The sequence below is a fragment of the Physella acuta genome, unplaced genomic scaffold (assembly GCF_028476545.2).
Source record: "Physella acuta isolate Inbredline_101_S28 unplaced genomic scaffold, ASM2847654v3 ptg000774l, whole genome shotgun sequence".
NCBI lineage: Eukaryota > Metazoa > Mollusca > Gastropoda > Physidae > Physella > Physella acuta.
The window spans coordinates 135,035-150,926 of NW_026732292.1; the positions used below are offsets into that span (position 1 = coordinate 135,035).

General features: G+C 31.4%; 3 protein-coding genes across 5 annotated transcripts; 2 read left to right on the top strand and 1 right to left on the bottom strand.

Moving 5' to 3' along the window:
- Positions 1–45: 45 nt before the first annotated feature.
- Positions 46–6,108, top strand: LOC131950628 (bystin). Its single transcript, XM_059312831.1, has 10 exons — positions 46–316; positions 2,967–3,058; positions 3,146–3,287; positions 3,428–3,548; positions 3,745–3,893; positions 4,075–4,172; positions 4,265–4,343; positions 4,686–4,751; positions 4,861–5,069; positions 5,487–6,108. Exons 1-10 carry the CDS (start codon positions 203–205, stop codon positions 5,713–5,715), a joined length of 1,299 nt encoding a protein of 432 aa, XP_059168814.1. The 5' UTR covers positions 46–202; the 3' UTR covers positions 5,716–6,108.
- A 10-nt stretch (positions 6,109–6,118) lies between these two features.
- LOC131950629 (RBPJ-interacting and tubulin-associated protein 1-like) lies at positions 6,119–10,241 on the bottom strand. 3 transcript variants are annotated; one of them, XM_059312835.1, is made up of 3 exons: positions 10,222–10,241; positions 8,288–8,440; positions 6,119–7,883 (listed from the first exon to the last, which is right to left on the bottom strand). In XM_059312835.1, exons 2-3 carry the CDS (start codon positions 8,425–8,427, stop codon positions 7,358–7,360), a joined length of 666 nt encoding a protein of 221 aa, XP_059168818.1. In that variant the 5' UTR covers positions 8,428–8,440; positions 10,222–10,241; the 3' UTR covers positions 6,119–7,357. The 3 variants fall into 3 exon arrangements, with proteins under 3 accessions (XP_059168818.1, XP_059168817.1, XP_059168816.1); XM_059312834.1 differs by lacking the exon at positions 10,222–10,241 and adding an exon at positions 9,953–10,028; XM_059312833.1 differs by lacking the exon at positions 10,222–10,241 and adding an exon at positions 8,993–9,238 and having other exon boundaries at positions 6,122–7,883.
- A 66-nt stretch (positions 10,242–10,307) lies between these two features.
- LOC131950640 (protein disulfide-isomerase A6 homolog) lies at positions 10,308–15,624 on the top strand. The gene is made up of 12 exons (XM_059312852.1): positions 10,308–10,462; positions 11,322–11,469; positions 11,597–11,654; positions 11,784–11,910; positions 12,105–12,205; positions 12,326–12,559; positions 12,807–12,956; positions 13,178–13,335; positions 13,432–13,504; positions 13,956–14,041; positions 14,164–14,260; positions 14,623–15,624. The coding sequence occupies exons 1-12, from the start codon at positions 10,456–10,458 to the stop codon at positions 14,683–14,685; spliced, it is 1,302 nt and encodes a 433-aa protein (XP_059168835.1). The 5' UTR covers positions 10,308–10,455; the 3' UTR covers positions 14,686–15,624.
- The last annotated feature ends 268 nt before the right edge of the window (positions 15,625–15,892 follow it).

The following is a 15,892-nucleotide window of genomic DNA, read 5'->3' on the forward strand; positions in this document are numbered from 1 at the left end:
GAACCGGTAGTACATCCATGTTGAGACAGATCCAGTGAAAAACGAAAAAAGTGGTTGATGTTTTTATTTGTTTACATTCACAGCAGTCGTTCCAAAGCACATGGTTCTGTGTTAGACTTGACTAGGCCTAGCTAGAAATTTATTATTATTACATGTCAGTAGTAGTCTAGTCTTCTTTACGTATAGCGTATTTAAGCATAATATGGGGAAAATAAAAAAAGAAAGAAAGCGTTTACACGAACAAATTAAAGAGCAACAACATGTGCAAGGCAGTTCCAAGACTGGCAAGGAGCGACGCAGAGCTGAAGAGGACACGGTAGCAAAAAAAAAAATATTTTAAAAATAAAACCAGTTATTAACTAAATACCCATTTACTTAGACTTAATAAATAAGGCGGTAAAATCACGATATAGCGTCGGAAATTATTGGGTAATGTTCGTTGAGTTTCGGTAACATTCGTTACTGTAAAAAAGTAAACCATAGTTTATTTGACCGGTGAAATAAAAATAGAGTCAAGTGCATTAAATTATTGTTTTAACTTAATTTCATGTTTAACTGACAAAAAATAAGCAACAATCAGTAAATCTAAATATTATTAATAAAGTCGAGTGTAGTAATTAATGTTTTTTTTAAGAAACAGAAAAAACCTGCAGAAGATTTGCGACAACCAGCTCTAGTTCTGTTAATAAATAAGACGATTAGATTAACTAAAGTTAAAAGTAGTAAGAATAACTAGAATAATGTTTAGTAGCAGCAATAATTAGCACATACACTTAAAATAATTAGAAATACAAAATAATTAGCAAAACAGTATTTAAAATGCAACTAAAATCAATCCTTGCACATTCTTAAATTTATGTATTAAAAATAATATGGTGGCAAATAAATGATGGTTTACAGTATTTCCGGTGGTTTCCGGAACGGCTCGACAGACAACGCCATGGTTTTACTGTTTTTTACTGCTGGACAGTTCCGGAATAATAACCGACGCTATATCGTGATTTTACCAATAAGGCTACACTACACACAATTATTTCTATCAGACCCAAATTGGGCTAAACTCTATTTTAGCGTAATTTATTCGCCATTGGCACTTAAACACCTCTGAACTCTATTAACTTGTGCTAGAGTAGATCACTACCCCAGTACCCACCCTTGTACCAAAACACAAAACATTAGGACCTCGATCTAGGAAAACACTAGACTACTTAGATTCTTGATCTAGTCTAGAATAATCTAGATTCCTGTACTTCTTATTTTCTTTATTTTTGTTATGAATTTAATTTATGTTTGTTTCAATTAGAACAGCATGCAGTACAGTACAGTGAATAGAATCACTAAAAATAACAAAATCCTTTGTGGACAAAACAAACAAAAACATGTACAATAGAATAGTAAATATATTATGATCTTGGTCATTTTCAGTACTTTGTAAATTCTAAACATTCAATCATAAACATCACCAGCTCATAGATTCTAGTTTTTTGTCAGTGAGACAAAAATCGGGGGTCAATGCAAGTTCACATTGGTTTAGATATCAGCATATTTAGGTTTGGCAGTTACTATTTGATTCAATTTGAAAATGTGGTGTCACTTCTGTGATCTTTGCGAGTTCACAGAAGCATTTATTACCACTTACGTGAGATGCCTTAAACATTGCAGTGATACAAAATACAAGAGGTTATTACTTTACCCATGATTTTCAGGTGTAAATAAAAAAGCGTTAAGTAAAACTTAGTTATTGTCGAATTGGGATTTTTGACAATTATAGGTCTTACTAATGAAAACCAAAATTCATAGAACATGAAGAAGTAGGCCTACTGTTTTAGTAATATTTTGTGCGTTTCGGTAGTGTTTTTATAATATATGCTCAATTGGAGGTGCATGTGAAGCAGTGAAAAAATGACGCTAAAATGATAGGTTATTTGTTTTATTTACCATAAATGACACTAAAATTTAAAAAAATGGAATTTGATTTAGGCTATTAAGCATACTTAGAATCCTATCATTTAATTTTAAAAACAAAAGTTCAGTGGTATAGATAAAGTAGCATACTAGTTGTATACCCAATCCTGGCCAACTACTAAGCTTATTCACACACTACTAGTTGAACTAGTAAGCCAAGCTATTTCTATATTTTTTTTCTACTCTACATCCAGAATAGTGGCTAAGGTCTAGTGCAAGTCTTAACTAAATTGATTAAATTCTTATAGCATAGGATGGTCACAAGAAACTATAACTATAAACTTCATTAACTTGTTCTAATAGCAAATGTATTGGATATACTAGCCAGTTTCAGAAAATTAATTACTTTATTTTCTAGCTAGTTCACTCTATTCTATTGCAAAGTGTATCCATTTTAATTTTAAAAATCATGAAACTGATAAACCGAAAAGTTTAGTTGGGCAAGACCCTCAATAAGATATGTTTACCATGGTTATTGCCAGTAAGGCTTCCTTTGTTCATTCTTACTTTCAAATAATTTATTGTCAACTAATTAATATCAAAGCACACATAGCTAAAAATATGCATATTTAGATACTCAAATAATTACTCATTTACTTATCAGTAGGCCATCATATTCTCAAAATTACTGTTTAACTTGTAAAAAAAAATTTGTTGAAACAAAATTAAGTACATATAGTAAGCTTGCATGTTAATATTTAGTGATATCACATGGGACAGATGAAGTAGAGTTAATCTGTTTTAACGACCTCGACCTACCAAGGGATTGTGTGGTCAGCCGACTTAGGTTCCCTAAAATATGTCAGGTACCCATCAGAGCTAATTGGACACAGGGACATCCAACAGACACAAAAGCAGGATCTGAGCTTGAGACTTTCTGTATAGCAGTCAAAAGCTCTACCATTCTACCACACCATCCCATATCTGGTGAAATAGCTGATTTTATACATTTATCAAACCTTGCTAACTAAATTGCTCATCAAGAATGTTTTCTGTTTTAGTTCATTGATGAAAAGCTATCAAAAAAGATTCTAGCTCAGGCGCGAAGACAGGAAGAGGATTTATTGAAAGAGACTGATGGGTCACATTCAGGGTATGTTGATGAAATTCTACATGGTTTAGTTGTCTTAGAGTATGTACATTTGTATTGTTTTCTTACTTGTCTGTCAACTCCTTTCAGAGCTAAACCAAAGTTAAAACAACCAGGCAGTAAACACATAAAATTGGGTGGCGCTTCAGCTGCAGCAGATAGTGATTCTGATAACGATGAGGCTGATAAACATCTTTTTGACAATTTCGCTCTTATGGAGAAAACCATTATGGTAGGACTTTGATTTATTGTCTACAATCTTTTTATTTTAAATTGCAGTACTGTGTTGAGTAATGCTATTTTTTAGCTGTTAGTTTTTTTCAAACAAGAATACAGAATAGATAATTTTATATGTTTATTTTTTTCCAAAAGGAAATTAATGATGAAGATGAAAATGATATAAGGAAATTTATGAACCCCAACCCAAAGCAGAGGAGAACTTTAGCAGATATTATTACCGAAAAGTTAGCTGAGAAGAAAACAGCTATGACAGGTAACCCGGGTGTTTAAAGTTTCTTATTTAAAAGATTATCTTATCACTATACACAAATTACATTAGGTAAACTTTAATTTAAAAATTAAGCATTTTTGTTGTAAGTTGTATTGCTTTTTCTTAGTAGTATGCTGTTAATCATTTTAAACCAATCAGAATTAGTACATTTAAAAAAATCTTTTTTTTTTAAAAATAGAAATGATGAGTGATGTTCACATAGAGGAGGAAATAGATGAAACTGTTAAAGAACATTTTATTAAAATTGGAGAAGTATTATCTCATTATCGAAGTGGAAAATTACCTAAGGGATTTAAAGCTATTCCTTCTTTCCCTAATTGGCAACAGGTTTGTTTTTGCTTATAATTAGCTAATATACTGTTTATTATTAAAATAAGTTTTCGCTTAAAACTTTCTACACCATAAAACTATATTGGCCAATATAATTTAAAAAATATAATTTGTCTGTATAAAATATATTTTATTTAAAAATTTATTTTCTCTACATAAAAATGTATTTTGTCTATAGCTTTTGGAGCTGACTAAACCTGAGAACTGGACAGCTGCTTCTGTATATGCTGGTACAAGAATTTTTGTCTCCAATTTACCCAAGTATCAATTTAAAGAGTAAGTAACAGATTCATGCTAGCTTGTAAAAATGATAGTTTTTCATACAGCTCAACCTTCTGTTGCTCTACTATGCCCATTTAACATTTCAGCTTCTGTTCCCTTGTTCTCTTACCTCGAATTCGTGATGATATTGTTGAATATAAACGACTAAATTTTCACCTGTTTCAGGTAAGTTTTACCTTTTTTTGTTTCTGAACATTAAGAATTTAAAAAAAAATAGATATGTAACTATATTAATCATGGTTGAATTTAACACTTTAAAAAGTATTGATAAGCAAAGTGGTTTTGTCTATTGCTAACATTGGCTTTAATAATTTTATCATAAAATATTAACATCAAGTTTAAAGCATAAATTTGTCAAGTTGATGAAATAGCTGGCTGAAGATAACATTTACAGTACACTGATTATCAGGCATTGGCTGCATATTTCAGCCCATTCTAATATCTGTCTAAATTACTTTCTTGAAGTTTTAACTTTTAAATCACTATTTAAAACATCCAATATTGCAGGCGCTCCATAAAAGTATCTACAAACCTGGTGATTTTTATGAAGGAATTGTTTTACCACTATGTGAGGTAAGAAAATTTTAGTTCATTATGTTAAATTTTTCTATATGATATGATTTCATAACCATACATTTTTTTGACCTTGCATATAAGATGAAATTATTTTGTGTGTTTTCAGTCTGGTGATTGCACACTAAGGGAAGCAACCATAGTGGCAGGAGTTGTGTCACAGACATCTATTCCAGTTGGATATTCTGCAGCGGCACTTATTTTAATTTCGAAAATGGAGTACAATGGGGCTAACAGTATATTTATGCGTACAATATTGAACAAAAAGTATTCTCTGCCTCTTTCAGCTATTGATGCTGTTGTGGAACATTTTATGAGGTACGTAGTAGTTTTTTTTAGTTTTGCACTTAAGTACCACTACTTGGAACGACTAGCTCAAAGTGATAAATGCCAGTAAAACTGGTACTAGTTTTTTTTATTTTGTGGTCCCTGTCTAGTATTCAAAAGATTTAGTTTTTTTAAATATGTACTGTTCTTAATTTCTTAATCCATCCTTTAACAAAAGGAATACTAAATTTGTCAGAATAATAAATTAGATTTGAAAATATGACACTTATGTACCCCAGTGAAATACAAATTATTTTTTTCTGTCTCACTTTATTTTTCCACAATTGAGGGTTTTTTTCCATTTTCTTTCTGCCGGTATTATCTGCCACTGACACAGTGCATTTGTCTAGTCTTTGTATTAATAAGATGCAGAATAATTTTAATTTTATTGTAAAATGTATTTCCCAGGTTCATGGATGTTGATGAAAAAATGCCAGTTCTATGGCATCAGTGCTTATTGACATTAGCCCAGAGATACAAGAATGATTTAACAAAACAACAGAAGTCACAGATTTTAAAGTTGATAAACATTCATGATCACCATGAGATAACCCCAGAAATAAGGAGGGAGATTACCCAGAGTAAAAGATGTCGAGGTGATCCTGAAATAGAGGATGAAGACATGTCATCTGTTTAATAAAGATTGTTTTAGTGGGAACGGGATTATGTTGGGAAATGTAAATTAAATTTATAAAATAAGCATACATTTTGCTTGGTGTTGATTTAGAAACTTATGAATAATGAATTGTAAGTTAAACAGTGTATAACTCTTATGTAAATATTAGGTTTTGAAGTACTAGCATCATATGAGTTGAATTTAGAAACATTTAAAAACACTGGTTTTGAAATGGTGATACTGTACTTAGATTTTGTGTTTAATTTATTAATGCAAACAAGTGGATCAGATTAGTTTGCATAGGATATCTTTTCAGCTAACAGAATGCTAGTCAAAGTTTCTGTATCTTAAAGCCAGTGTTTAAATATTTGTTTTTAAACTATTTCAATGCCAAGGTTGTAAATAACATTTAATGCACAAAAGAGAATTGTTAATTTGTTTTTTATTTCAATTTCAGTATTTTTTTGTTTTGTTTTACATATCCAGAAAAATAGTCAAAGGTCATATAGATTTACATTATAATACCTTCTGTTCTGTTACTGGGTATGAGTAGTTTAAAACTTTCTCTATAAAAGTGTGTTAGCTATGGACACTCAGGTGGTAGTACAAACACCAATAAAATATGTGCTGTTGTAATAAAAATTGAGCTAATGGATTTACTAAACTAAAAATTAAATTTTTCAAACATGTAAAACTAATGCACACTAAAATCCTTATAACAATTATTATGTAACTTTTAAGCAAATCAAAAAATAAAATGACAAAAAAAAATCTTATACTATAAAAATAAACATTGAATAGGTATTGTTAATTAATAAAATAAAAAAGCACCATGTAAATTGGCTGTATAGCCATTACAAAAGAATCCTTACTTAAAGCATAATTAACCACACTGCAGCCAAATCTGAAAAAGAATTTATAAAATACACGCTGTTTGATTCTGTCCCTTCTAGTTTGTTTTTTTGATGAACTTTCAAAACTTTTAATCCACACAAATTTTACAATTAATCATGCCTGAGTAAAACATATTCCTATATGTTGTGGTCATACAATTTAACAATGCTGATTAGCTCAATATTCTGAATGTTTTTTTTGTTTATAACTATAAAAATGCACATTTTCAAAATATACTCATTGAATTGTAACAACACATGGCCAAGGAGATGAGATCAGTCTAATTTTATTTCATGAAAGTAAAAGCTTTTGAGAATTTTCTATACTATTACTATTAAATCAAAAATACATTTAAAAGTAAATATATTATTCAACCATAATTAGTTGTCAAGGACTGACTTCTAGTCAGAGTAGAAATGAAATTTGCACATGTATTATTAGGTACTAATGCTTTAGTTTTAAATTCTACATGAAATTTTGGCAATTTTGACCACTGGAATGATAAAGGAAGACAGCTAATTTTCATATATACAAGAAATATGTACAACTTTGAAACCTAACAATTCCTTAACTTAAACTATTTGCTCTTTGACTAAGCAATTTTTTTTTACAAGAAGGACAACAGGCAGATAATGTTGGACATGCACTTATTCATCATTGCTATGATTGCTTTCTCATACTGATCTGTTGTCCTTACTACTGCTTCAACGAACAAATGCCAACATTAACACAACACTTCTGTAACAAGTCTACATATAAAAAAGGGAAACTAGGGTTTCCAGACAGGCATAGTCCCATTAGATTGCCCGCCACCTTTACTCCTACTTTTAGAAAGACCTAAAGCTGTTGCTGGACGCTGTGATAATCCACCGTTTGTAGACGTGTCAGCTTTGTTGCTTGGTACTGAAGGATCCCAAAGGTATGGTCTGGGCTTTTTTTTCTCCCCTTTCTTTCTTGCATTCCAAGGGGCTTCAAATGAAGGCTCTTGGAGCTTAGAACCAAAGAGTGTCTCATCAACAAAAGTGGGAGTGTGTTTAAGATGTTTAAAATGATCCCTTGTGCTCCACAAATAAGCAGAGTCTTTGAGATTAGATTTGGTCTTGGATCTTATTTGAGGACGTGATGTCTCACTAGGTGGGGGGCACCAAAGCAAAGGGGGCCCATTGGGTCTGGGTGGTTCTACTTTCTTTACTGGTGCAGCACTAAAGCTGTTTCGAGGAGGTGCAGGTTTAGGGTATTCCCATGGTGCTTTAAAGTTTATTACTGTTTTATCTAGCTGTGATGGATATTGTGATCTGAAAACAAAATGGATTCTTAAGACATGATATGTAAAAAAAAAAAAAGATTAGTAGTAATAAAAGTAGGGATGATTTAAGATTTTATATGATTTTTGCAAATACTTTTTTGTACACCAATTACAGCTACCTTATTAAATATAATACTATTTAGCATAAAAAAGAGGGCTTAAAATTCATTAGTGATATTAAATGGTTATAAGTAGAATATAAAAATATCTATAACACCTCTTTACACTTGTGACATGTAGGGTCTATACTATACATATAAATTCGCAAATAAGTATAAATGTTCCGTGGGAAAAAATGCTTTCATATAACATTAATGATCTAGTTGCAAGTTAATTTTTTCCTAGACATGTCGCAAGTGTAAACACTGTGTAGGTAACATATAAGAAAATTACCCAAAAAGAGATTCATCAACTGATGAGTTTCTTGCTAAAGTATGATAACCTTGGTGTTTGCTGTTTGCAGAACTTGGTCTGTGAGAGGATAATGCAGAGGGTGGTCTGGATCCTGTAATCACTATTCCATCATGGGACATGGTGAAGACACATCTGTCATTATTATACACTTTTATTAATAATTATTATTAAAGTATATTATTAAATAACATACTCATAAAAAAGTGAAACTTAAAGCTAAATTAGATTATATAAACACTTTCATAAAGTATATAAATGTAGTGTTCCCCTTTAAGACTTAACAATCCATAGGACATATGAAGTAGTTAGTAGAGTTCTTATGTTTCCTGATCTAGTTATTTATTCTAGTAGTAGTGTAAGATATGATTATGAAGGGATGATGTGGCCAGTGCTATGCCCAGACACATTTACTGTCCCTAACATCATGAAACATAAGTCAGGTCAAGTACCCTTCAGATCATAGCTTGGTGGACTGTAACTTGTACTTGTACTTATTAATTAATACAAAATACTTATATTGCTTACCTAGTACTGTGTAGCCTACTTAACAACAGTTTAACACTTTTTAATTTAAATTTAATGATGCTCAATGAAACAAGCGAGCTCTACTTCACCTGCCCCATTGATCATAAGTTTTAAGTACCAATACTTGTGATACTAAAACGTACATACAACTAGACTTACTCGATTATTGATCTAGATCTAATCTGGACTACTCTAGATTCGAGATATATTGCAAAAACATTGAGTACAGTTACAAAGTAAGTTCAGTAAGTTGACTTCAGTTGTGGAGGAGTTGTGGAGTAAAGTAAAAGTTGGCTATTCGATTAGTGATTAGTAAATAGTTTTAGTTAGAGTCCCTGATTCGTTATTCATTTGAATACCCAAATAAACGAAATTAATTAACGACTTTTTAAACAAATAAACCGGTAGTGATCTCCCCTAAACTTTCTCGAATATTCTTATATAAAACAACAGGGGATGGTAACTGGGGATATAGTTATGATTTTTAATCCATTTTAAATACTTAAACTTTTAAAAATAGAATAGAATCTCATAAAAAAAACATTGCGCACCAAGCAAACGCCGAATAAAAACGCGTATAATAGTGCGCAATATTATTAGTACTTTAAAAATTTACATTAGTTTTTTGAGAAATCGGAAGTAGCGTAAATTACTACTTCCAGTCAACGGAAATTACTCAAAATTTAACAGAAGGTAGAGAATTAGATCTTTTACTTACATGTAAAATTTCATTTATCTATTTGAAATAGTACTCAAGTTATAGGCTTTTGAAAAATTCAAAGTAGGAAAAGTACCACTTCCGGTTATCGGAAATCGCTCAAAAGTTGATACGGATCTACGATTTTGATAAAATACTTATATATGAAATTTCATCAACCTAGCTGTAACGGTACTCAAGTTATCGTGTTTACACACGGACAGACACACAGACACACACACACACAGACATACGGACAAGATTGCAAAATTATGTTTTTCCGTATCAGTGAGGTGTAAAACGTCGAGATTTGTAAAAATCTCGATTTTTTTTTTTTGCACGATTACAATACTTTCTCTATACTACGTATATACGAGAAAGTAAAAATGGGGGTAATTTTAAATACAGTGTAGTAAATTTACAGCAGATAACTTTAAGCTTTTTATTTTTACAACATTCGGAAGAAAACAGCAGCCATTTTTAGCGTGCATATCAACGACCTGATTAAATGTTGGGTAGGAATATAAAAGTGGTTCTAATTTAAAATAATAACGAAATGCATTTTAAACATGTTTTTAAGCCTCTGTGGTGATTACAAAAAATAAATACTTTAAAATATTTTTATGAAAATAAAATATATGATAATAAATCTGTGTTCTCTACTAAATTGATAATTAATTTAATTATCTACCTAAATTCAGGCCTATTTATTTATAGATCTCGCCGGAAGTTTCCAAATGCAAAACACGTAATTTTTAGCGTTTTGTCCAATCACAAGCAGCCACGACAGTATGCCCTTATGTTTAGAAGCGAAAGTAGTCAAGAAGAGCCGATAGAGACCGGCAGTTGTTAATCAACGGTGCTGAAAAGATTGAAGCTTTTTCCCTCACGTCTATTCGGAAGCTTGCATTTTATAATTGCAGTCATGAGAGGTATGATTTATAACAATTTACAATCCCACATTTATTTTCGAGTTTCGATTAACATAGATTTTCTAAATATTATTTTCCATTTGCCAGTCTTTTTACTTTTTACTTTTTAAAGTTTTTTTTTTATTGTTTTTTTTATTTTTCATCATCTGTCACTCACTTTCAACTTTGGCTTCTCACAGAGTCCAACGTTTACTTTCAGTTCATTTAGCATAAGAAATAAAATTTAATTTTCATTCTAGAATCTAGATCTAGGTCTAGGGTGGATTTTTATTTTTTTTATCTAGAGATCTAGAATCTAGATCTAGATCTAGTCTACCTGTGTCCGATAATTCTTCTTAAAAAGAGATGTTAGCTGCTTACGGCTTACTGAGTGAGGACAGGCTTACTCAGTTTAGTAACTTTAGTTACTGGAAGTTAACACTAGTTAGTTGACAGTAGTTAACACTAGTTAACATTAACAAAATAATAGGCCTAATGTTTTTTTATTTTAATGTAGATTCTAGATCTAGTAATTTTCAAGTATTTTCGGAAGAATCTGTAATCGATATTATCAGACACAGTATCCTCAAAAAAATTTAATTGTAGCCATGTTCTAGAATCTAGATTTCTATCATTCTGCTTGGATTTGGTTATCTATTTAGTTTAGATCCAACATTAGCTAATGTAACACTTGTGATCAAAACACATTCTTGATGATTCCGTTGTTGAAGTCTGGTATAATTAATACTCGTGTAATTAGTTTAATGAAAGTGATTCCTTCCATTTTTATAAAATTGTCTAACTGAGGACCTTGTATAAAGATGTTTTTATATAGACCTATAGCCTATATTTTATATAATAATATATTTGTTTTTAACAGGTCTTGTTGTTAGCCTCGCATTCCTTGTAAGTGCAGTACATTGTATGTACGGGCCAGGAGATGATGTGGTTGAGCTGACTCCCAGCAATTTCCATAAATCTGTGATTGACAGTAATGAACTATGGCTTGTTGAGTTCTATGCCCCATGGTAATACTTTTAATCCATTTAGGTTAGAGATTTAGGCCTAAATTATTGTTTTTGTTTTAAATAACAGATTTAAGTAAATATTCATACTATTTTGAAATGGAATGTTAAAGTACATTTTTTTATCTAGGTGTGGACATTGCCAAGCATTAACACCTGAGTGGAAAAAGGCAGCTAGCGCATTGAAGGTATTGTTTTGTCTCTAGTCTGTATGAATAATAATGGCAATATCAATTTATCTAAGCAGGAGAAAAATGTGATGTACATGTTCTATCTTGTAATCTATAAGTCAAATATGAAATTGTTTTAAAATCCAGGGTGTTGTTAAAGTTGGAGCAGTAAATGCAGATGAGCATAAAGGTTTGGGTGGTCAATATGGTGTACAAGGTTTTCCAACAATCAAGATCTTTGGTGCAGATAAATTCAAACCTACTGATTACCAGGGTATGCATGAATGTTAAATATTTAGTTAAATTTTCAAAGTTAAGTGATGATTATTATCTGGAATAAAATAAAATTCAAAGAATTAAAAAAAAATATTTACTGGTATTATATTGTCCTACAGCCTTTATATAAAAAAATATCTAATTAAGGAAAAAAAATCAATTTTGTAAAATATTTTGTAAACCCTTATTTAGGTCAGCGTAATGCTCAAGGAATTGTAGATTCCGCTCTAAATACCTTAACAAGCATGGTGAAAAGCAGACTTTCTGGTGGTAAGAGCAGCGGTGGTGGCAAGGTGAGTTTTAATTCAAAATCATTGTTAGTCTAGGTAGCTGCAAAATGAGATAATATAGAACTATTTTCACTTGATCATTGCAAAACATTTTAGCTCCATAATTATTTTTGACATCAACAGAGCTCTGGAGGCAGTGGGGACAGCAAAGATGTAGTTGAGCTGACTGACAGCAACTTTGAAGAGAAAGTTTTGCAGAGTGATGACATGTGGTTGGTTGAGTTCTACGCGCCATGGTGTGGTCACTGCAAAAATCTTGCTCCACACTGGGCGTCTGCTGCATCTGAACTGAAAGGAAAAGTCAAGTTGGGTGCCGTAGATGCAACAGTACACACTGTCATGGCCAACAGATATGAGGTTTGTATTTTGTTGATTTGGAATTTGTAATTTCTTTGAAGAATTTTTATTTTGTTCTATATAATTTGACTTCACACAAGTCTTGTACAATGGACAATTAAGAGTACATGATTTTATATCACTTTATTTCTTGTATTCACACTAAGCTTAAATCGTCAGTGTGGACTATGTACATAATCAGTTGTTTTTAACTCAAATTTGTGTTCTTCTACTAATAACTTGCTTATCATAAAAATTGTGCATTCAGATTAGAGGATTCCCAACAATCAAATTTTTCCCTGCTGGCAAGAAAGATCCTAAGGGTGTGGAGTATGATGGTGGAAGAACATCAGGTGACATTGTTCGCTGGGCTCTTGATAAACTAGCAGAGAATATCCCTGCCCCAGAAATCACAGAAGTATGCTGTTTTTTTTTTTATTAATTTTAGTAATATGAATGATTTGTTTAATATATGATTTTCATGTTAACAATTGTAGTGTGATTTTTCATATTTTTATATAATTTAATTTTAGTGTCCATTTCATAAGATAAACTTGTGTATGGATGATCATGTAGAATTGTTATCTTAGTAAACTATTTTTAGAGAAATATTAATACTTTCTATTTTATGAACCATAGCTCACCAGCAACGCAGCCCTTAAGAGTGCCTGCGATGACCACCAACTGTGCATAGTTTCTGTACTTCCTCACATTCTGGACTGTCAATCCAAATGCAGAAATGATTACCTGAATGTATTAAGACGCTTGGGAGAGAAGTATAAGAAGCAAATGTGGGGGTAAGTGTGCTTGAGTTGTATTTCTTTTTATTGCAGTAATCCCTCACACAAAAAGGTTAATGTCTAATAGATTGGTTTTTTAAAACTATTTTTCAGTTGGGTTTGGTCTGAAGCTGGTCAACAGCCAGAACTAGAGCAAGCATTGGACATGGGTGGCTTTGGATGGCCTGTGAGTTCTAAAAATTATAGTACCATTAACAACCATACTTATAACCTAGATATTTATATTGCTTCTTTATTTAGCAAATCATCAGAGACATTTTGATTTAGTTTAAATTTTACTCATAAGCTGCCTGTAAGTTCTTTAAAAAACTTTAAAACATTTAGCAGATCAATGATAGGACCGAAAAAATCTTCATAACACTAATTAATTTAAATTTTTGTCGCAATCAAGGCTTCTATTACTTCACAGAATTGAAAGTACTGTACATAGTTTGGGCATATCAGATACTGCCACATTATAAAAAATAATTTTTTTAAATGTTTAAAAAAAACAACTTAAATTAGTATAGTTCTTTGAATTGTTCAATGCTGAAAACTACTCGTTGCATCCATATGCTACCATTAATTTAGCATTTATCTATATACCTTTAATTTTAGTCTATCTAAACATTCACCAGGCTCTTGCTGCAGTTAACTCAAGAAAAATGAAGTTTTCACTGCTTAAAGGCTCTTTCAGTGAGACTGGCATTAATGAATTTCTGAGGTATTTTCTTTTTTTTATCATAAATAAGTTAATTTCCAAGGTATTTTCTTATTTCTACCATGTGAATGATTGGAAAGTTAAGAAAGTTTAAAAACTTTTAACGTTATACCTTTTCTTTTCAGGGATCTTTCATTTGGCAAAGGCTCCACAGCCCCACTTAAAGGTTCTCAGCTACCAACAGTAAAAACTGTTAACCCATGGGATGGAAAAGATGGTGTGGTAAGTAGCATAATTAATCTTCTTCTTAATCCCAAGACACATGGGGCAGATGAAGTAGAATTCATACGATTCATTGACCTCTGCCTATGAAGGGATAGTGTGGTCAGCACTATGTCCAGCCGCCTTTGTTTCCCTAATGTAAGTTAGGTCTCCATCAGAGCTGGGTGGACTCTGGAATGTTCCACTGATTTGAACACAGATTTGAACTCGAGACTCTTGAGTTAGCAGTCTAGCTCTCTACCGCTAGACCACGCCGTCCCTTAGCTTAATTAATAATCACAAGCAAATATGTCAGTAATTAGCATGCTATCTCATTTTGAAGTTGTTAATTGTTACTGATGACATGACATTTTATTTGACAGCTGGAAGTTGAAGAAGATATTGATCTGAGTGATGTGGACATTGATGACAAGGATGAATTATGAGAAACTAATACAGCTGGATTTGTATCACCACTTTCATAATGCATCATGTATTTATACCATTAATACTTTGTTTTTTATTGCTGTGGTTATGTTATGTTTTGGTAGTTAATATTTAACTACCTCATAAACCATTATAGTGACAAACATTCTTTCTGTTACCATTAAGTTGATTGCAGTATGATCATTAATCCTAGGAATGTTTCTATTGAAGAACAATTCTCTAGTAGTTTGATATTATCTAATTTTTTTTAGCCTCTGTCTGGGCTAGTAATCACAATTGGAACATTTTGATCTTTTAAACGTGTTGCAAATTAATAAATAAAGCCAGTAAGTGTGCAGGTATTATTAAACTGCAAAATGTTTTCATGTCCATTGTAAGCTATTATAATAATACATTGTTCACTTGTTTTTAAACTTTAATTTTTAGTTCAGATACATTTTCTTTCTTGAAACAATCTCTTATAATTGTTACATTAGTGTTGTTGAATGCATATATGCTGAATGTTACTGGCAGGGTATAATGCTGAAATTTTGTCTACTGCTTACAGCTTTATAGAAGTTGCTGTTCTTTGTGGGGTTATTCTGGTGCTTGTTTACAGGTTGAGAGTGCATTATATGTTTGTGTCAGTAATAATGAAATGTTTAAAATGGTCATTTCTGAATAAAGTTAGTTATTTTTTGTTTGGTTTAAAACCAGTTTCAAAATTGCATCAGACTTGTGTTTAATATCATCTACATTGTAGCCCCTCTTATCTCTTACAAATGAAATGCAATTTCTTTAGAAATTCCATTTTATATAAAAATTGTTATCCTATTCATAAATTTTTTTCTATTCTTTTTATTGAACTGTCTTGAAGTGAATTAAGCATTACCTGTTTGAATAATGACCAAGTTATTTTACTTAAGTTCAGTAAAAGAAATAAACCAATTTTACTGTCTTTATTGCTCTTTTTTCATATTTTTGGGGTGAGTGAACAACATTAGTTAATTAAATGGGGCCTTAGTTTCACATCAATAAATTAACCTTATGTAATGCAGTAACTCTTGCCAAACCAACTTACTGTCACAAGACTATCAGAATTTCATGTAAAGTGTATTAACACTTCTAGGCCAAGTTATTCAACTATTTTGTTAAATAGCTGCTTTTGAGAATGAATCCATAATTTACATTTATGTAAAGCTAAGATTTCAAATACTTTGAACATGA